Raw genomic sequence first — 21,512 nt, forward strand, 5'->3', positions numbered from 1 at the left:
CCAGGAGCTAATACATGATGCGCAGCAAATCTATCTTGTTTGCAAGATGCAAACTACCTTTTTTCCCTATTATATATCATCCGATATGCTTTAAAGGTCCCTTAGGTCTGTCCTGTATACTTTTTAGACACACTCCAAAACCCAAACAGTTATCACATAGTTATATTTGTATGGCATCACGTGCTCGTGGAGTCGAAAGCAGCTCCTGGTAGTGTTTGTATTCAAGCTAACCAGGCTCCAGTTGATTGTACCCAGGAGCTAAATAGCTCCCGGGTCCTGGCAATGTCAAACCCTGGAACCACCATGATGGAAGATTTCTATGTATACGTTTCTTAATGCTATCCGCTTTGGCTGCCCTTCATCCTTATATAACCAAATTGGAAGTAGTCAAAGGCCACCTTATCGACAACCTGGCATGGTCTAATATTTGGACTAGAGCATCAAAATCTTCAAGTTGTTTTTTAGTTGAAAGAAAATAGTTACAAATTACTTTGTTGTTGGTATCTCACTATATGGCGGATCCATCAGACGAGTCTGACTGCTTCCCCGAACTGTTGGAGATATGGGCAGGGCCAGGGTACACTATTTCATATTTGGTGGTCCTACAGTCTCATTCAGCAGTACTAGAAGGAAGTGCTTTCACATATAAAGGACGTAACTAAGGTGTCCCTACAATTAGAGCCTCTTACAATACTATTAGGAAAGGAGTACCTAAACGACTACTAAAAATCAGGTAGTTCTAAACTAGTGACGCACCTTTTCGTGGCAGGCAGGCTGAAAGGTGGATGCAATTCTGGATATCGGGGATTGGTGGTGAAGGATCTGGTTTGTGGCGGCCATGGACAAAATGGAGGCCTCATCAAGAGTGAGATGCCATGATACTTATAGGTCTGGAACCTATTTATCCTATTTGTTCAACAAGGTGACTTCACAATTGGCCACCACAAACCTCATGATCTGCGAGCATTCACGTTAATATAGATAAGTCTAAGGAGTTTCAGCAATCGAGGGGGGAGCAAAGAGGACGATGTGACTGGTAACGGATTGCATCATGGTATGACTAGTACAAAGCCTGAGATGGATTATTTGTTCAACGGAGATCCCCATAAGAGCAACAAGTTGGATAGAAGTAGTACTATTGGAGCATCCACATTTCCAAATGTTTATATAGAACTGCCCTTGTTCATGATGAGTATTTGATGTTTTATTCTTTTTAAATGATTGACATATGTACAGTGATTTGTTTCGTACAAGAAATCAGTAAAATAAATATATAAAAACCAGATCTTTTACCAAGACAACAGACGGAAATGTTATTACATTGAGACAGTTTTTCTAAACTATCGGCACTCCCTTATGTACATTTTTTTAAGACGCAAAAGGATTTGTACGTATCAGTTGGATTTTATCAAAGAATCATCCAACCTTAAAGTTAAACTCCTAGATGGAGGATGGATATCTGCATAAAAGGATCACTGAAGCATTAAAGCGAGCAAAATACACAGAATATTTGTTACAGCCCAGGCTAAGAACACAAAACACTGATTATTTCCCATGTTACCACATTCAATTCCAACAGTGTACGAATCAGTTGCATAATTAAACCTAATCCGAAGATCTTAAAGGGGAAGTGCTCTCAAAAATTAACTGTCACGATCGTTCATGCATGTACTTTATTTTTATTTTTTTTATAACTGTTTATTGAGTTTAAACAACACAACGTAAAAACAAACATGAATCATAGGCATACAACATATGAAGGCAGCATGGCAGTATCAAAAGCGAGAGGGGACCCGCGGGGCCAAGGGCTGTAAGACAGTTATGAGACAAGGCAGGTAAATAATGCTAACAGTAGTACTGATCTACTTCCACCGGCGGATTTCGGTGAGCATCAAGCCATTTGCCCCATATTTTTTCGAGTTTGTGGTGGTAACCCCATGCGTTATAGATCCGGCGTTCTGAAGCTGCGCATCTGTCCAGCTCATTACTACAGCGGTTCAGGCACGATGGGTCAGCAGAGCCCAATTTAGCCGCAATAAGTCTTTTGCCTGCCCCCAACGCAATCGCCAGAATTGTTTTTTCGTATTTGACAGGTCTACTTCTCCCCAGATGCCTAAGAGTACAATTTTGGGATCCCTAGGAATTGGCACCGCCAGGGCAGCAGAGATCTTATTAATACAGTTCTCCCAGGAGACCTGTAACACCTGGCAGTCCCATATCATATGCTAGAAGGTGGCAGGCTCAGTTTTGCATCTAATGCATGTCCCGTCTTCTAATCCCCCCGCCCCCCAATCTGGCCATTGCAGTACGTGAGTGATATGAGCGGTGAAGGATTCTCAATTGTATTAGTCTTTAGATTCTATCCCAGTTTCCCTGGGGGACATTCATGCATCAACCCAGTCTTCTGGTTCCAGTTGACCTACACCTCTTTCCTACTTTGCTTTTTAGCCCATCAAGCTGTGTAGCCCAGAAGGAGTTGAGGGCCTGATAGAGAGTGGAGGTGACCTTAGAGGAGATGGGTTGCGGGAGGATATTGGTCTCAATGGGAGAGTAGGGGGGGGCTATGTTTGTCATGTCAGGGAATTGGGTGCGGATGGCGTGGGCCAGCTGTGCATGTCGAAACTGGTACATGGGTGCCAGGTCAAATTGCTCTTGCATGGTCTCGAAGTCCAGGAGGTAACCCCCTTGTATCACATGTGCTAGTGTGTGTGTGTCCCTTTTGCGCGCCAGTGACCAAAAGAGCCTATTTACACTATTTCCGGGAGGAGCGCGTTGTGCCATATGGGTTGGGATAGTGTTGGCTTTCCTTTCTAGCCGATTAGTTTGTGTGCATCCCGCCAGGCACGACGGATATGGTGCATTGTTTTTGGCAACATCGGGAGCTGGTTGTGGGTGGCGTACAGGATCTGCAGCGGGGTTAACGGGGCCATGGTCTCTAGTTCAATACGGATGTGTGGTAGTGTGGGGTCTGCATGTATCCAGTCGTTTACTACCCCGATCTGTATCGCAAGGTAATACGTGCGTATGCAGGGTAAACCGATGATTCCCTCCCATACTGATCTCTGGAGCGTGTCAAGGGCAATTTCTGGATTGTTTCCCTCCCCATAACAGCGTGCAAAGGTTTCTCGGGGGGGATGGTAAATGGGGCATTTTGGAGAACGTTCAAAAGTCTGGGGAGGGTCATCAAATTGAATAGCACGGCTCTACCCATTAGCGATGGGGGGAGTGATTGCCAGTGGGAGGTATCTCTGTTAACCTACAACCAGTAATAGAGCGGTTTAAGTTGGAGGAACCCTTCAAGTGTCGGATCGAGCCGTATGGCCAGATATTTAAATTCCCTGGTAGAGATATGGTATGAGCAGGTCTCGGGGATCGCAGACTCGCCAGCCTGGATCGGGAAGTAAATGGTTTTGGCTTCATTCACCTTTAGGCCTGCAAAGTTCTGATACTCCCTAAGGTTGAGGGAGACAGTCGGGCATGAAGTGCTTGGGTTACTAAGGTATATGAGGAGGTCATCCGCGTAGAGTGAGAGGCGGTCTTCTCCCCCTCCCGGCCAAACGAAACCGGTCCAGTTGGTGTTAGCTCTGAGCTCAATTGCGAGTGGTTCGATGGCCAGGAGGAAGTGGGACAGCGGGCACCCCTGCCTCGTACCTCGACCCAAGGGAAATGATTTACAGGACCTGCCGTTCACCCTTACCGTGGCCTCCGGGGATGCATAGAGAAGTTTAACCCATGATATAAATGTTTGCCCCAGGTTCATCTGAGCCATGATTGCCCACAAAGCATCCCACCCCACAGAGTCGAATGCCTTTTCAAAGTCCACCGCCAGCACGGCTAGTGCGGCCGGTATTTCTTTGGCTCCACTCAACGCCAGTTGGATTCTGCGTAGGTTCATGCGAGTGGATTTATTGGGCATGAATCCACATTGGTCTGGGTGGACGAGGGCCTCAATCACCTGCAGTAGTCTGTTAGCAAGTGTTCTGGCGAGGACCTTGGCTTCGCCGTTGATCAGGGATATGGGATGATAGGAGGCACATTCCTCTGGAGGTTTCCCAGGTTTATGTATGACTACTATGCATGCCTTCCTGAGGTCCGGGGGGGGGGGGAGTGGCCCTAGCTCTTTGCTACGTAGGAACATACGGTGCATATGGGTGGATAGTGTACCACCGAGGCATTTCCATGTCTCTGTAGGGAAACCGTTGTGACCCAGAGTTTTCCCGGGTTGGAGGTGTGCAAGCGCCTCTTGCACCTCGGCCTCTGTGATTTCAACGTTCAGGAGATCTGATTGGTGCTGTGAGAGTTTCTGGATCTCAATCCGGTCAAGGTAGCATGAGGGTTCGGATGGCGAGCTCCCGGTGGGTGGGGTATAAAGATTCTTATAGTAGGCGGTGAATACTTCAACAATGTCAGTCATCTGTCAGCAATGTTCCATCCGGAGATTTAATGGCACGTACATGTCCCCTGCTTTGTTCGCGTCTCTCCAACCTGGCCAGGGTCTTTTTGCTTTGTGGAGGCGGGGCGGCTTCCAGATCTCCTATGAGATCTATCGACTGCAGTGTCCATCAGTCAATGCTAAAATTCACCAGGCGGAGGTCTCCATCAAAAATAAACGAACTCGTAAGTGAGTTTAACAATCATTTATTGCAATAAAACAAAGCTTCTGCGGAAGGGCCGTCACGTAACATCATCAGAGGGATGCTGCTAGTGTGTGCTGCCAGTGTTATGGTGAGCATGCTTTTTATAGGGAAACAATTACATTGAGTCTTATGCCTGGCTCAGAACCAGACATTTTCCAAACATACAAATTCCTGTCTGGACACTTTTGGCTGTATTCCCAGACACTGCGGCGAGATTTTACAAAGGCCGGGCATCGCAAATGGTCATTACTCGTATAACCTATCTAAGCAAGTTATAATACGCTTCAAAATGCAGATATAACCTCTGACATGTATGGTCGTACAACGAGCTAATTCATTACACTTGACACAGGGGGAATTTTGCAAGCTACACATATCCTGTTGCTGTAGTGATAATGATGTCCATTTATGGGCTGTTGAACAAAAGCAGGACATATCTTTTTACAGAGTGACACACGAGCGCCTGGAACAATCCCTTTCACACACATTCCAGAGAATAACAAAAGTCAGTACAGATGGATTTGTGCTTATGTTCCCAGGAAAGAGCGCGGATGTCAGACGATCATTATTTATAAAAGAGACTCTAGGGTCGGCGAACACATGCTGACCTGCAAAGCTGCACACTGTGGGAGGGGAGTGTAAAAAGTGCTAACAGACGCTGTTTATGTAGCTTCACGGGAAAGGAGAGCAGGGGGACATTCCTGAATCTATGAGTAATATGCGCTCGAGGCGAAAACCCTGGGCCTCGTGTACGGACACAAAAGCAGTTTGGACATAATGCTATAACATGGACAATGTTTGTTTTAAGTCTTGCTGAGGCAAAGAAAACACGGTAATTACATTATTTTGGTATTTACACATCACTTCGTTGAAGTCTCCACCTATCGCCCATAAATTGGCCTCTTCTTCCAGGAGCAAGTCCTGTAGTTTGGAGAGCAGTTCTTTCGTAAGCGTGGGGGGGTGGGGCATAGATTGCTGAGAGGCCCCATTTCCCGCCCCAGATGTCGGCAAGTATCATTACATAGCGTCCCCGGGGGTCAGCCTTGACCTTCCTAACCTGTAGGGGGACTCGCTTGTGGACGAGTATCATCGTGCCCCTGGCGCCTTTTGTGAATCCAGCATGGTAGGTATGCGATCTTTTGAAAAAGTGGGGTCTTTTGAAAAAGTTGGTGCTCGTACCGATCAAATGCGTTTCATTTAGGAGAGCTATGTCTGGCGAGTACCGGTTGAGGTATTGGAGCACAAATCTTCGCTTTATGCTGGAGCCGAGGCTGTTAATGTTCCAGGACAGTAAGGTTACCTTGTTGGAGTTCATTCTATCTGCGTGGGTCTCTTGTCGGGGCATCTGGAAGGATCAATGGCGGTTGCGTATTTTCCGGAGGTGTGTAGAGATGTTCCTTCTGCAGAAACGTCCGGGGGTCGCCCCGTAGTGGTGTGCCTGATGAATGGATGATTTTAGTGTCAACGGTCGTGCCCATAGACAGTGCTTGATTTTCTTGCCAGCGTTTGGCGGTATCATGCCTTCTTGTCCCATGATTCTGTTTCCTTACATTCCTAAAACTCGCCCCCCCCCCACCCTGTACCCACGCCCCCAACTGGGAGCACCTGTCGCCCAAACATTAAACTTATAACTTAGTAAACGTCCTCGGGATAACTCGGACTGTGATAGCGCCCGCGCAGCATTAGGAGCGGCAGCCGCTAAGTGAGCGTTCCCATGTTAATGTGTTGCAGATTAGTCCCCATATTGCGTGGGCCTTATCCCTTTTCCGTAGGGGTCCCAGCCGTGTCGCCGTCTGCATTGGTCGGAGATTGAGGGCCGCCCAGACCAGGGCTTCTGTGTGGGCGGGCCCGGCGGTGTGCGCTGCACTCTGGAATCCGTGAGGACTTGGGTTTCAAGCCAGTCCCATGCATCTTTGGGGTTGTAAAACAGATGAGTAGTGCCCTCATAGTGGACTTCAAGCAATGCCGGGAAGAATGGGGCCAATTTGATAGATGGCGACTGGAGCTTCTTCTTGACAGTCGAATGACTGGCGGGCTTTTTGGACTTCTTTAGTGTAATCGGGATAGAAACCGACCCTGTAGCCGTTGTATGTGATCGGGGCCAGAGGCTCTTGCCATTTGTAAGATCGCATCCCGGTCACGGTAGTTCAGCAGGCGAACAATTATTGTTCTAGGTGGGGCTCCCGGGTTAGGTTGGCCGGTGGGGACTCTGTGCCCTCTCTATGGAAAAGAATTTGGATAGCTTTTTAGGGGCAAAGACATGGGCGAGCCAATCTTCTAGGAAAAGTTCAGCACTGGGGCCTTCCTCTTTCTCTGGTATTCCGAGGATCCTGAGATTATTGCGCCGCGTCCTCCCCTCACTGTCTTCAGCACGATATTCCAGTTGGGACACTTTTTGGCCGATCGCGGTGAGTTGCTGCTCCAGCCGGTGGACAGTGTCTTCTGTGGCAGACACTCTCTGTTCTGCCTCTCCAACCCTGGTCGACAGGTTGCGGCGGTCCTGGCGTATGAGGGACACCTCATAGGATAGGCCGCCTGTTTTGAGTTCCAATGATGTCCTCAAGTCCCCGATCGCCTTCATGAGGTCTAACCAAGAGACTGGGGGGGGGGGTTCATGGGGCTCTTCAGAGGCCCCTTCCTCTTCTGGAGGCTTAGACCCGCGGTGGGGAGGAACCCCCACGGTGTAGAGGTCCATCTTACTTTGTAGAGTTTGCCACTTGGATTTTTCTTTACCCATGTCGTGATTAAGCGGTCCTGCGTGGCAGGGATCCGGGTGCTTCCCGTTGTCACACCAGGGGTGAATGTGGGATTGGAAGAGGTCCTGTATGAATCGGGCGATCATGTAGAGGCTGCGCAGGGTGCTCACTGCAAATCCATGCACGGGATGCGTCTAGGACAGCAAAATGCAGTCGCTGCGAGTATTCGTCTCTTCCAGGGTCGCAGAGCACAAGTGGGGGGGCGCAGCCTGCGGGGAAGAAATTGTCTCACTGGTAGTAGTGCCCCTTGAGGGTCGTTCTGGTGTATTTCCGCTGGGTTGCGGTCGCTGCTTAGCGGGGTGGGGGGGATGCCAGGAGTGTCCCAATTAGTTGCGGGGAGAAGTACCTTCCGCCCCCCCTACTTGTAGTTCAGGTCCACTACAAAGAAGCCTCGTGGGGAGGACAGTGTCCTTGTTCCATTCACTGGTATGGTGCTGGCCAATGCCTATCTCTGTCGCATAAAGTGGCGCATGTGGTTTCTGTGGTCTTTACATTTGGTTAAAATTGTACAGGAGGCCTTAGGAGGAGATGGGGCAATCCTCCACTTCACACAAACACTCGAACCTTGTCATGGATGTGTCCGTTTACTGCGTAACATGCATCAGCAGGGGAGTGCAGCACACAGCTCTCCTTGTCGTGCTGCAGCTCGACCCAGGGCGTTGTAGTCTCGCTAATTGGGGGTGGGGGGGTTTCCCCCGGGTGAGAGGCTGATAGTGTGGGCCCAAATCGCGGGCGAATAGGCTTCGGGGCTCTGCATATTCGTGGTGCTGTCAAGAGGGGCGCCGCTTGGTTGTGAAACGGTGGGGGACCTTTTTGAGGGATGACGGCTCCTGGCCTGCAGGGAGTAGTGCGCTAAGTTCGACTTGCCACAAGGTGTTTTTCTGGCATATGGGGCAGTGGTTCGGAGGATGGCGGAGTTATGGGAGGGGATCCCTGAGGAGCCGGAATCATGCCCGGTACTCCGAGTGCTACTGGATCGGGCAGGGGGGAGTGGACGCATTTCGCGGATATATAGGGCCCTTGGAGGGAAAGTGATAGGGATCTGAAAGTTAAGGAGAAATGGGAAACAGATATGGGACTCTCGAGTGAGGAGTGGGAGCGGGTATGGGGCCTGGTTCGGAAATCCTTGAGGAATGCCCGCTTCCAATTGGTGCAATTCAACATTTTGAACAGGGTATATATTACCCCATTGGCACTTAAGGCGATGAACGGGGAACACCCGGAAGATTGCCCCAGATGTGGCTCGGAGGAGGTGGGGTTCTGGCACGTGGTGTGGGGTAATTATAGAATACTGGGATGAAGTGCTCAGGGGAGTAAATGAGCTTCTGGGAACCAACCTAGAGCGATGTCCGGAGGTTTGTCTGTGGGGAAACTTACCAGGGGGAAAACGTAATCAGGTACGGAACAGGATGGGTCGGTTCTTACTTATATTGGCAAAACGCCGAATGGCGATTGCGTGGAAATCTTCCCTGGGTCCAACAATCCAGCTATGGAGGAAGGATGTACGAAGATGGGGCTTGGCGGATTTAACGGTTTTGCAGAATTTGGAGGTGGAGGAAGACACGGGGGAGGTAACAGTCCACTGGTCCCAACTGTTAAATGACCTGGCAAAGAATAATGACCTGCGACGAGGGAGGGGGTATCTCGGAGATGAAGATTGTAGATGGATTGACTCCGCTCTCCCTGAACTGTGAATATTCACAGTAGGCTGCTGTGCCTACTGGCAGACAGAGATCGTTTTGGGATTTGGGGTGGGGTCAAGGGGGGGAGGTGGGGAGGGGGAAGGGGGTATACTGTTTAAGTTTAGGCAACTTTGGGAGTGGGTGGAGTTGGGTGGGGGGATGGTTCAGGAACGGTTATGTCGAATTATTAATAAAAAGTCGCTAACAGAAGGGGAGCGGGCGGGGAGGGAAGCATTGCACTGGTTTCTGGTTGTTTATAAAATTCAAATAAAAAGTGTTTTTAAAAAAAAAAGGGGGCGCCGCTTGTATGTCACTGGCTGCGGCTGCTTCGTGTCCTGCTCTCCGTGGGTTCTTCGGGGCAAGCCAGTGAGGGTGACTGCAGTCGGGTCCCCGGCGGCATGGGCAGGGTGCCGCCGGGGCTTACAGGCAGCACTGCGGTGCGGCGTGATCCGGCGTGTCCTCCCACGCAGGATCGTCTGCGTTCGCCGCGCCATGGAGGGGGTGAGTAGCGGCCACACCTGTGTCCCAATGGCCGCAGCCAGCAGATTTGGGCTGAATCTCACGTCCCCCACTCCGATTCCGCCCGTGGCAGCGGCCAGTGTTTCCCTGGTACATCCACCGTTTCCAATGTGCCGATGAGGTGGGATTTTTTGCAGGATGAATGTAGCGGCTGCCGGCAGCCGTTACACTTGGCTCTGCATGCGTCGCGCGTGCATGCGCAGTCCACGTGCATGTACTTTAAGCATACTTGAATCGATCTTAAAATGTTTTCATACGCATCTTACCTTAGTTGTCCTCACTTTTCAACATGCGAAAACAACGGTTTGGGCGCAGCCATCTTGTGCTAATCTTATCCGTTGAATCATTGCATTAACTTCAAGGGCGCTCATGGCAAGAATACAGATCGCCCGCCCCTGAAGCTGACGATCACTATTCCAAACGATATGCTCCACCTATTTTCATGACGCTATTGGCCAGCGTAGTCAAACGTGCCCATTCATCACCCAGGCCATCACGTCAGTTAATGCAGAACCAGGAAGATAAACACACACGCAGTCTCAGTGCATCAAAAATCTGATAGGAAGAAAATATTTTTAAAGAAAACATCATTAGTCTGCAATATAGAAAGTGCTTTATCAAAGAACGCTCCCAAAACTACACTAAGTCCCGAAATTAACTATGTTTTGAACATCGCATGCTTTGAATGTCATTTTTAACTTCCTCATGATCCGCTGATTGCGATCAACTATCGATTAATCCCAGTATTCCAATTTTTGTGTCCTTATGTTACACCAGCAAAACTTAATGACGCACATGGTGTTCTTTCGTGAGAAGATATGGATTTGATGCACTTTCAATCGCAATGCTTTCGCATCTTGCTACAGCGGAAATGATAATGGGTTGATCTTTGTGGTTTAGGTTGAAATTACCAAAAAAAAATAAAATAAATGGTTGCATTGACCAAAAGTTTGAACCTTTGGTGGGAGCATTGCAAACAAAAGGGGGCTGCGGGGGTGTCCCCGCATCGCCCCGCTCACTATACTTCATGGTATAGTGAACAGAGGTTGCGGGGGACACCCCTGCAGCCTTCCGTTAACAAAAAAAAGAGAAAAGGACCCTACAGCGCCAGTTCCTGATCACGGAAGTGAAAGGGAACTGGCGCTGCAGGGACCCAGCGTGAAGATGAAGGTAAGAGTGGTTTGTTTATGTTGTAGGTGTGGGTGGGGGTGTGCTGAGGGTGTGCGTGGGGGGTGTTGTGGGTGGGTGTGAGAATGTATGTGTTCGCATGAGAAAGGTGCAAACTTTTGGTAGTTTGCACCTTTCTCACGATTTGCCTGCATTTCTTTCAGCCACGGGCAAATCACTTGGCAAATCGGTCCGTGTCTATCGTTTCACATTACAGTAATGCAATAAGCTCAGTTTAGGCGTATCTGCCATTGTTGATTGAAGAATCCATCCGACGGTAGCTGGAAACTATGGCATTCGCAGAAAGGTACAATATATCTGTAGTTAACAGGAAAAATATATATTTTAGTAGCCGTTCTTTTTGAATTTACCTTATCATTCTGCACCGGATGAAACCTTATGAACACAAAACACACCTAACACATACATGACAACATGGGGGAGTATTTGAGACCACGATGTACGTGAAAGGTTAGCGCTGTGAAGCAGGTATCTCTCCCAATGGGATGGAGAACCTGGCGGATATTAGGAACCACAGACATATGGCATTATAACAGAACTGGGAATATTATTGATCGAAAAGCGAACCAAGTTCCCTCAGAAAATGTTCAGCCCCCAACACTTCCACCCCACACCTACTTTATGGTGCACAATAATGCAACGTTGATAGCACACATGGATATTCCACAAGACAAAGTGGTTTAGATATCACTAGCCTGCATGCAGGTTGTGGTTACGGGTCGTCGATGAATAATCGTCACCATATGCTCCAGCTAACAACCCATGACAATGTCAGTAGGCAATACCGGCCAAAAAATCAAACCTCTATTCACTCATCTAAACTATGCACAAATAACAATTATTACTAGACTTATAAACAAACCGCTAGTTACGCAATTGGATTTTAAATATGGCGCAGTATAAATTTAATTCACATGACATATTGTGTCCATTATCTTCATCAAATCGCACATTCACACGTGGCTGAATTATTCAATATGCATACAGCACAAATACCCTTTTTAATCGCAAAATTATGTATAGTTGAACTTGGATAATGTTACCGAGTTCCATTCTCTCGGTGTAACGCAGTGTCTGCTCCAAACAAAAGATTACAGAAATTGAAGCTAAATGTTTCAATGGCCACTTCAATCCAGTACATTTTATTATTTTTCAAGGTATTTGCCACCTTGCGTCCTTCTAGCCTAGCGGTTGCTGATGTTCGCTCAAGGCCAAATAACAATAGAAGCTTGTTTTCAGTGATTGAAGCCAGAAACAGGTAGGTTTAGATTTTGTTGAAGAAAGCCACAATAATAAAACAGACCAGACAAGTCGCGTCAGTGTGACTTGATTAATTTCTTCCATTCCCACATGCATCAGCCCATGGCCTGACCTTCACGCCTGACCTTTACTCCATGGAATGAGCCCAGCTAACCCACGTGGAATTCGAAATACGCCTAAAAAATAAATTGTACGCTGGCATCTACCAATGGAACACATTCGTGAATACTGTCTTACCGATCACGTGTGGGTCATGACTGACGCTGTGGCATCTCAGAAGGCAAAAACATTAATTCTAGAGTCTCAACGTTCTCGAACAGCAGACACCTTTGCTGATATTTCTTGAATTCGGTACAATTAAACCTTGTTAAACCCTGCAAGCTATCGCTTGGCTTCTTTCCCCGAAAGGGTTGAATTCATTCTGTTGTGAGCGGAATTCTTCAATTGCACGCCACCTACTATAATTCATGCATGTCCGTTCAGACGATCACACCTGAGGCAGCCTTGTCTACGTTCATGCAAGACAGGTGACGTTGCGTGCCCATACCAAGTAAGTTGCATTCATAGTCCGACTAGGCCTTGTGCCAATCGGCCGTGCTAATGCATAGGGTAAGCAAGGCTGAGCATTAGAGAATTTTCCGCAGCCGTTCCCTAAATTTCTAGTGCGGCCCTGAGAAGTGGGTAGCATTGTGCTCGACATTGCAGTAGTGCGTCAATGCGCACAATCGTGCCGGTGAAGCAAAAAAAAGGTTCTTCTTGGGAAGGCCATAACAAGTCAGGAGGGGGCCTGAGGCGATTAAGAATTGTTTCGAGTAGGCTGTGCCCTTGGCGGCAGATCAGTTTTCAAAAGGTGAGAATAGCTGGGGAGTGCAGGCTAACCCAGCCAACATCAAATTCCTTTATGGATATCCGCGCGTCAAAGGTATCGGTTGTGCCGGTCCGAAACCGTCCATGCAGGGTCTTGCTCCATGTAACCAAATGGAGCCATGAGATAGATTTTATGTCTGCGAGGACATGCTTTTTACCCCTTTCAATTATCCTTTCATCACACTTATTGTCAACGGGACACCCCACCACCTGGTACATATATAAAACATACCTTATTGTAACGACTTAATGCGTTAGGACAATTTTTTAATCTTCTTACTCAAGCTCTTCACTCCTCCAGCCACAACCCCCTCAGGGACAGTCGCTTCTCCAATCAACAAGTTGGTGGTTGACCTTTCTTCGGCTGGGGCCTCCCTCTGGAACAGCCTCTATATCATTTCAGTAATACCATGGATTGCAGACCCTATCCGTTGTACCGTAGCGCTCAGCAAGAAATCACATAGCGTAATGAACTAGACAAGAGATTTCTGAAGTGATACTCTTATAATAGGCACGGTATAAACCTATAAATATTTTTATCTCGCTAAGTCATTCTAGGGGAGTTGGACCTTGGGGTGTAATATTCAATTACAGTGGCTTTTTGGTTCACATACTAGTGGAAGCAATTACTCCAACTTAGTATAGGATAACACAGTTAGACTCAAGGTAAGTAAAACCGATGCTATACTATAAGCAACTGAAAGGCAAGGCAGGTGCAACCTAAGTCTCTTTTTGGGTCTGTCTAAAACAGAGCATGCAAAGCAAAATCCAGTGTTGCACTGTGTGAATGACCCAAAGTTATGTTGGCAAAACCTAAGACAGACTAACAGCATGTCAGGGGAAGCAAAGCCCAGTTATACAATTATCCTTACAGGAATAATAAACTTAAACCAACAACATTACTTTTGTGGAGGAGGCACAACCAATTCACAGACAAGCAAAATAACCTTATATACATTCGAGAATAGCATAACTTTACAAAGGTAACTAAAGTAAGAAATTGTGAAGCACTTGTTTGGGGATATCAACTTTTTGACCTCCGCGGCCCATTTATTCTTTAAATCTCTTGGAGTTGTTGCATGAGTGTGAAGAGAGACTGAGACGAGAGTTCCTCTACTCTGTAACTTTAGGAATGAGTTTTCTTCACACGTACATGCTCCACGAAAAAGCTCTTTAGCACTGACAAATGGTTGAAAATGTATTTGAGTAGTGCTCATATGATTTGGTTGGCCCTTTGTGATAACATGTGTTTCGGCATAAACTCTGCCTTTATCAAATCAGGGCAAGGACTTGAATAAATAAAAATATATATGCAATACATAAGCAAAGAAATTATAAATGACATATTCCAAGAATCGATCTGGCACATTTCATCAATTTTGGTTGTACGGTCAGTTGTGTGCAAAATCACATAACATAAAAATAACATACAAATGTCAACCCAATAGTTATGTTTTTAAATGGCGTGATATTTCACGGTTAGTAAAATAAAATAAAACACAGATGAGGGAGGGGGTCGGGTGGGATAATTATCTGGAAAAACGGAGAAAGGAAAAAGTATAGAGGAGATAACAAGAATGGTATAAGTATAGTATAACATTGTGTTGTTACATATGTCACTTATTGCCATTGTTACTGTTGATTAGTTTGCCTGTGATTTCAAATTGCAGAATCAAAATAAGCACACTTGTCATGATTCCTTGAGCTCTGTCTTAAATCGTAGTCCGTTTCTCCTTAAAGTAACATAACGTCGATTTTGTATCCAACCGTCTAGTTAAAGTTGACCTACAAGTACCCTAATAGTTATACATGCATTTGTGGTGTTATGGTTAGATGCAATATAACCTGAATATAAATATATTGTGGAAAAGCTCAATGGTGGATTGCCCCCTCTTACCCTTGTTTGTCATATCTTCTAGTCTTGGTATTTTGCTTGATACGTCGTGGGTTAAATCCCTCCAAAATGTAATAACCATTTTTAGTGTTGATTTAGGTATTAGCCTAATTGTATGTTTAGCTATTCAACTAGCATGTTGCTTCCTCCTCCGTGCTGTTTCCCATTCTCTTGTATTTAGTTATTGTGTATGAGTTTACAGACCTCAAACACATAAGTACGTATTTTATTCTCGCTGCACAATTCTTATTGAAGGGAACCTGAAAATGCGCGCCTAATCTCATAGAAAAAATGCTTCTGCAAATACGTTAATTAACTTCATGCTCAGACGATTCTTGTATTTCAGGATTCGTTCTTATCCTATGTATATGTATCATATGATGTGACTGTACCCTAAGGAGAGTTGTCTAACAACATATTAGCATATGAGAAGGGTAAGGTCTTCACATATAGTACTTTTTACTTTTTTAATTCCTGCCTGACAAAGAAGAAAGCCACCTAGCCTAGATATGTCAGTGAACAAAAAAAGAGGGAGCCAGACATGTGATGTCATCAGTAATGTCATCAATGACATTTGTGATGTCATCTTTGATGTCCTGGGTGTTAGTGTTAGCAGGGCACAGTGGTGGGGGGAGTTATGGTTGCTTAGCCTACCATAACAGGCGAATTTCAGGGGTTTTTCGGTTTTACTTCGAACCATAATGTCCCGTTTATAAAGTTTTTTTTTTTTTTTTTTTAGTTTTTGAATTATTTTTTTTAGTGAATTTCGCAGGTTTTTAGTAGTGCAACTTAACCATAACGTCCCTTTAACAAAGTTCTTTTATTGAATATACACTTTCAGCATGTGAATTTGCGAGATGATGCACTATAATTCCCTTACTTTATATACATGTAACATAGAACATACAGAACCCCCTCGCTAATGATATTTGAAGGGCACGGACTGAGCGCCTGTCTGAGGACGGGCGCGGACAAGATCAACACTACCCAAACAGTCAGGGGCTTATCGCAAATTGTTCCATTATGCCATATGAAAAATGCACAAGTTTAAAAAGGAGCACATAAACGCATTATAAGTGGTAGTAAGTAACCAATCGAACCTACAAGTCTCACACATTACCCATTCATTTAATTACCATGTAGAATAAAATGGATACCATTAAAAAAAAAAAAATATGCCTCCAACGTAATTACCTCAAAGAAAGTGTGCAGCTAGGAGCGACAGTAGACAAACATAACACAACAAAGACAAATTACAAGAAAGGAGTAAGTGAACTTCATTTTTCTTATGTGTGTATACTTTTTGTATGAGCCGGAGAACAAATGATGTATTTCGGTTGTTTTGACACAGAAATGTGCAGTACTTTGGAGTGGCTGGAGGAGAATTTTCTGCATGGCGAAATGTCGGAAGGTAGCGAATAATAATGGTACACACTTCTCTGCATAAGCAAGTTAACAGTCAGTATGTTATGGGCATTTAACAAATATATATGTATTTCTAACAGACCAGTTACAAAACGAAGAAAGCCCACCAAACGAATAGAAGGCAAATTGGACGTGCTAAAGGAGAATTTTAATGGGCTAAGGCAATTTGTGGAGGAATTCGTGAAAGGAAAAATCGGATATCACTGTCCCACCTGTACCTGTCCCCCTTCTCCATTTCCTAGTGAACTATCCCCAAACCCTCAAGAACAGCAAACGTATTGACGAAACTTCATCCCTTCATCCCCTCGCAACAAGCCTGTGCAAAACTGTAAATCCCCTATATTTCTTTGTCTGCTTCCCCCCCTCTCTGTCTACTGATTGATGCTTATGCATTTAATTAAAAAAAGTTGTTACTTTTAGTGGAGTGGTTTGGATCAATTTTTTTATTTTTTTTAATTTTTTTATTTTTAAAGAGTTAAAATGTCCGGACAGCGCGCCTGTTCTGCCTGTCTGTAATCATTTAAATATGGATGTTCTAAGGACAATACACCTACCCATACCATTCGCAATCAAGATGGAACTATTGTTGGAACACACCAGCTGTCCAAGATGTCCGTAAATCAACAGTATGGGGCGTCCTAAGGACATTATACCTCTCGGTACTGTTCACCAGCAATATAAAACTGTTCTTAAAACACACCAGGTGTCCGGGATGTAAAAATGAACAAAATGGGAGTGTCCTAAGGACACTATACCTGTCCGTACTGTCCGCAACCAAGATGGAACTGCCCATAGAACAGGCGCGGTGGCCGGCATGTCCGTAGTAAAACAAAATGGAGGTGTCCTTAGGACACTGTCCCTGGCCGTACAGTCAGCAGAACATCTACGCACATGGGCACCAAACCTGTAAGTCTTGCGAACAGCGCGCTTGTCTGCAACTGTCCGTCTCACTTGTGTCGCACTTTTTAAATTAGTTTCAGGACCCGAACACTGTCTGTAGAACACCCGCGCGCATGTGCACGATCGTTACTCTGCATTTGGTGTCCTGCGTGCACTCATTTCCTTTGTGCATGTGTACACGACATCATTGTGACCGCACCCACGCTGCGCGTGTATCCTAATTTGCGCACTTTGTCCGCTTCCGCAACATTTCAAAAGATCTTATGTAGATTACAAATTATTTTACAATACAAAATCACCATTTCACATGTCCCATACAATGGCCCTAGCTTTCTACATATTGTTTAGAATTTTTTCAATGCTTTTGAGTGATCAATATGGTCACAAGACACACCCCTCGACCCCTATAAAAGGCCACACCCCCAAGCTCATCTTCATTGTACTTCTGGCTATAGCAGATTGAGTTTTGCTGCCTTTACTGCTGTAGCGAAGATTATCTGACCAACCCTAATGGCATCCATGGTTGCTGTTGCTTCATCGGCCTCAGCACCACCCCCAAACCATCCACCGCCACCACCTCCCCAAGGGCCTGCAGAGGGAAATACGCGTGAGGATGTAGAGAGCGAGGAAGAAGAGGATGAAGAGAATGAGGTGGAGGAACTCCGTACTACCAGCACTCACTGGGAGTCGTGGGTCTGCCGGTTGTTTACTGTTTTTGGAAACATACCAAAAGCACGCGAGAACCAGGTCATGTGTAACCAGTGCAAATTGGTGCTGATTCACGGGAGATCTGGTGCGTACAGCTTTGGTACGACAACCATGAAGCAACACCTAACTACTTTCCACAGTGCGGACATTCGCAAGGTGGTACAATGTGATGAACTTAGGTTGAGTTCCTCTGCAGCATCCTCCGTGTCCGATCCTCTCACTCCTGTGGGAGAGCGCATCCCTCCAGCTGCCTCTCAGGCCATTCGCGATGCAGTTGACCCTTACCTTTCGAGGGTCACAATATTGTGTATATACTGCGACGCAGAACTCTGTAGGGGGGAGAGTCTTCGAAGTGCTTTCGAGACTACGGTCACGGAGCACCAGAAGAACGGCTACCTACCTAGTAAGGCCCACCCTACATCTTTCTCTCTCCACCTGCCCTTTCTTATCCCAGTGGTTGGTGTCCCTTCCTTACTCTCCTTTACCCTCCTCTCCTAGTGTGGCATGTGTAAAAATAAATAAATTAAAAATGTATATAAAACTTTTTTTTAAAAAGGCTCTTTTCAGAGCCGCCTTTCTCAACAATGGAACTATCAAGTAACCGGTGTAAGGCCCCGTACATTTTTCAAAAAGTCTGCGGACAGTCGTTGGACGCACAAAAAATGGAGGGTGCATGCGTAGCAAAACCAATGCACTTTTCGCTGGGAGTAAGTGGTGGCTCTGAAAAGAGCCTTTTGGTGATGTGTGTTTGAAAAAGTGTAGATTCGTAAAAATGTAATGCAAAATAGGTGACTATGAATCCAAAAAGGCAGCAATGCATTTTGTACATTTCGCAGAAAAATCTGATTGCCAACATATGTGAGATGGACTCCATCTCTGCGAAAAATGAATGTGCTACGAAACAAAATGTTTTCATTGTGGAAAGAGGTCATGCCAACATCTCTTAGAAAGGCACAAACAGCCTTATTGACATTGCGCCTCGCTTTCTCCATTTGTGTACCAAATGAAGAAGAGCGCAGCCACATTTTTCTTTGTGCAATACGGGAAAAAATTACTTGGCAATTTGGAAACATATCCATGACCTTCGCAAGTCCTTCCTTCATTGCAAATTGCAAAGAAATTCCAGACACATGCCCTAAACTGTTTCCTCCACAATGAATGATAATTATATCAGGATGACGCTGTCTGTCTGTGAAGTAGCACCGAGAGGTACCAAGTCCAGCAACTTCATTCCACGCACTGCATGCCAGTGTACTTCCACATCAGAAAATCCAAGATCTGCAGATATACAGCAACGTTCTGCATGCACCTTCAACCAATATATCCATGAGTCTCCCAAAATCCAGATAATCTGTTTTCGAGCACACAGAGCCATAGCTGTCTGGTCTCCTCTCAGGAAAAAGACGTTCTCACTAAATCTCTCCGTTCAGAACACACCCACTGAACTTTACTGACCAATCCCTACCTTCGCTCATTCTCATTTGCATGCGTCTCCACACCAGAATCCCCGTTGGTAATACGCACTGCCTGCAGACTACCGCCATGTCCGTGGACACGTAGAGGATCTGAGCGGGAGGACTGTACATTTAAATGGTATTCCCCTTTTCCCCTTTAAGGTGAGCTCTGAAAAGAGCCGTGTTTTGCAGATGCCTGACAGACACCGGTTTTGTATTTTTTGAATATTTTTATTTTTTTCTTCTTTACTCCTACATTCACACAACCTTCTCCAAAGCAAGCCTTACATTCCAAAAGAACATGGCATTTCCCAAAAAAGATGAAGAAACGCCATCTGCTCCAAAGTAAGCCACATTACTGGAAACAATGTTCTCGTGGCTGCAGAAAAACATACCAGCTCATAACATGAAAGCATGCATGCCGCGATTGATGGTACACCTCCCAATACTTTGATCAGGACAAAAAACAGAACTGTTGTCCCATTTTGATCTAGGGAGTAAGCCAGAAAAAATTACTTTCGCAGTTGGAAAGATGTTAATGACTGCTTGCACCAACTGTTCCAAATCTTCCAACAAAGTAGGTGAACTCATGTAGCCCAAATGGCAAGCACCATAGTGCAAAACTACCACATGGTGACTGGTCATCCTACGCATATCTCTGCAAACTTGGAGAATTGATGCTACATTGCAATCAGTTGCAGCGCTCCACACCACCTCCACTCCTCTGACATCGAAATTGTTTGCCACATGCCTACTTTCGGAATAGTGTTGTAAACCATGGACAAAAATATCTGAGCACCAACACCCTGACTGTCTCCACTTCTGCCATCTTCACTACACACCCTCTCTTTCGACACAAATCAACAATGTCATCATCTGATTGGCTGATACCTACAGTCCCCGTTCCATGCTAGATTTGCTGTACAACCCCTCCGTATGTAGCACGCCCTACCCGCAGACAAGCGCGGTGTCCGTGCGGCATGTAACTCCTGGCCAGTCCTTCTACCCTTTCCACATCACTCGCAAATCCATTCCCTCATTGGACACAGCTAAGCAGTCACACAACCATCCACCAATCACATCCAAGACCTCTACTCTAACTCCGTCATCAGAGATCCGCACTTCAACTGTACTGTTGATCACTCTGAATACAAGTCGCATATCATAGCAAAGCATCTACTTCAAAAACTACTGTGCAAGTGTCGCAGATTTCTACTTGCAGCTCCATTCATACGCACATGCACAAGTACAAAGTACAGGTATGCATATTTCATGTGCTACACCTATGATTCCATTTAAACAAATGAATGCCACTAAATCTGCATAGCCAATACATACCAACGCTCCCTAAGTGCAAGACTTCCGATTTTTCATTGAGAAATCGCACTACTTCTTACTGTCCCTGCATAACCTATACATACGTACCAAACCTCCCGATTTAAGCGCGAAACTCTATTTTCCATTAGAAAATGTCACATTTTTTTTACTTTCTTCCGCCTAAATTAATGCTACTTCCAATGCGATCGTATGAGAAAAATAAACGTTCCCGATTGCTGTGGTGACATCTCCCTCTGAGGTGCTCCCGATTTTTCACATTCCTACTTATAATAGAAGTGTTCAAATTTTTCCCATCTACTATAATGACCTATCACTTCCAAACCTCTCTGCTAAGGACAACACAGCTTTAAAAACTGAAAATTGTATTCATTCGCAAAGCAGGTTCAACTAAAATACTGCAAATAGCATATTAATGCTGCACATAGTGAAATGTAATGTACACATACTGTGTTGAGATATCAAACGAGAATACTGACGAAAGATGCAAAATGAACATGTACATTAACATCACTGCTTTAAACACAGTTACTAACTTCTTCCTTTTTACAATTGCAGTGAAAACTACTCTCCTGAAAATCAACAGCATCTGCACTGAAAACAACATATACGAAGAAACATGGTAATTCCACAAAAAAAAGCAAGTACCGTACTACCTTATATTCTTACTGCTCCTCAAAGAGACTGAGTGCATTATTTATGTAATTTGCGCACCAAAAAAAACCATTGATTTCTGAACCATTCTGCCCACAAATCCCCATTTAATAAACAAAGAATAACCGGCAGAATGGCACACACATCCCTGTGTTTTTGGAACACAAATAACATACAGAAGCCTTAGAATGTTAGTACTACAAAACAGCTGTTTTAATTTTATACCATTACGT

General features: G+C 45.4%; 1 protein-coding gene across 1 annotated transcript in view; it reads left to right on the forward strand.

The window, feature by feature from the left end:
* The window catches only part of MRPL35 (mitochondrial ribosomal protein L35), a gene marked incomplete at its 5' end in the record, with an annotated part of 244,742 nt that overhangs the window by 8,101 nt on the left and 215,129 nt on the right, over window positions 1–21,512 (forward strand). Inside the window, one exon of the mRNA XM_069632174.1 lies at window positions 21,184–21,247. Coding sequence (XP_069488275.1) covers window positions 21,184–21,247 — 64 coding nt within the window. The remainder of the gene's footprint in view (window positions 1–21,183; window positions 21,248–21,512) is intronic.

This window comes from Ambystoma mexicanum, chromosome 6q, assembly GCF_040938575.1.
Source record: "Ambystoma mexicanum isolate Mex_15411 chromosome 6q, UKY_AmexF1_1, whole genome shotgun sequence".
NCBI lineage: Eukaryota > Metazoa > Chordata > Amphibia > Caudata > Ambystomatidae > Ambystoma > Ambystoma mexicanum.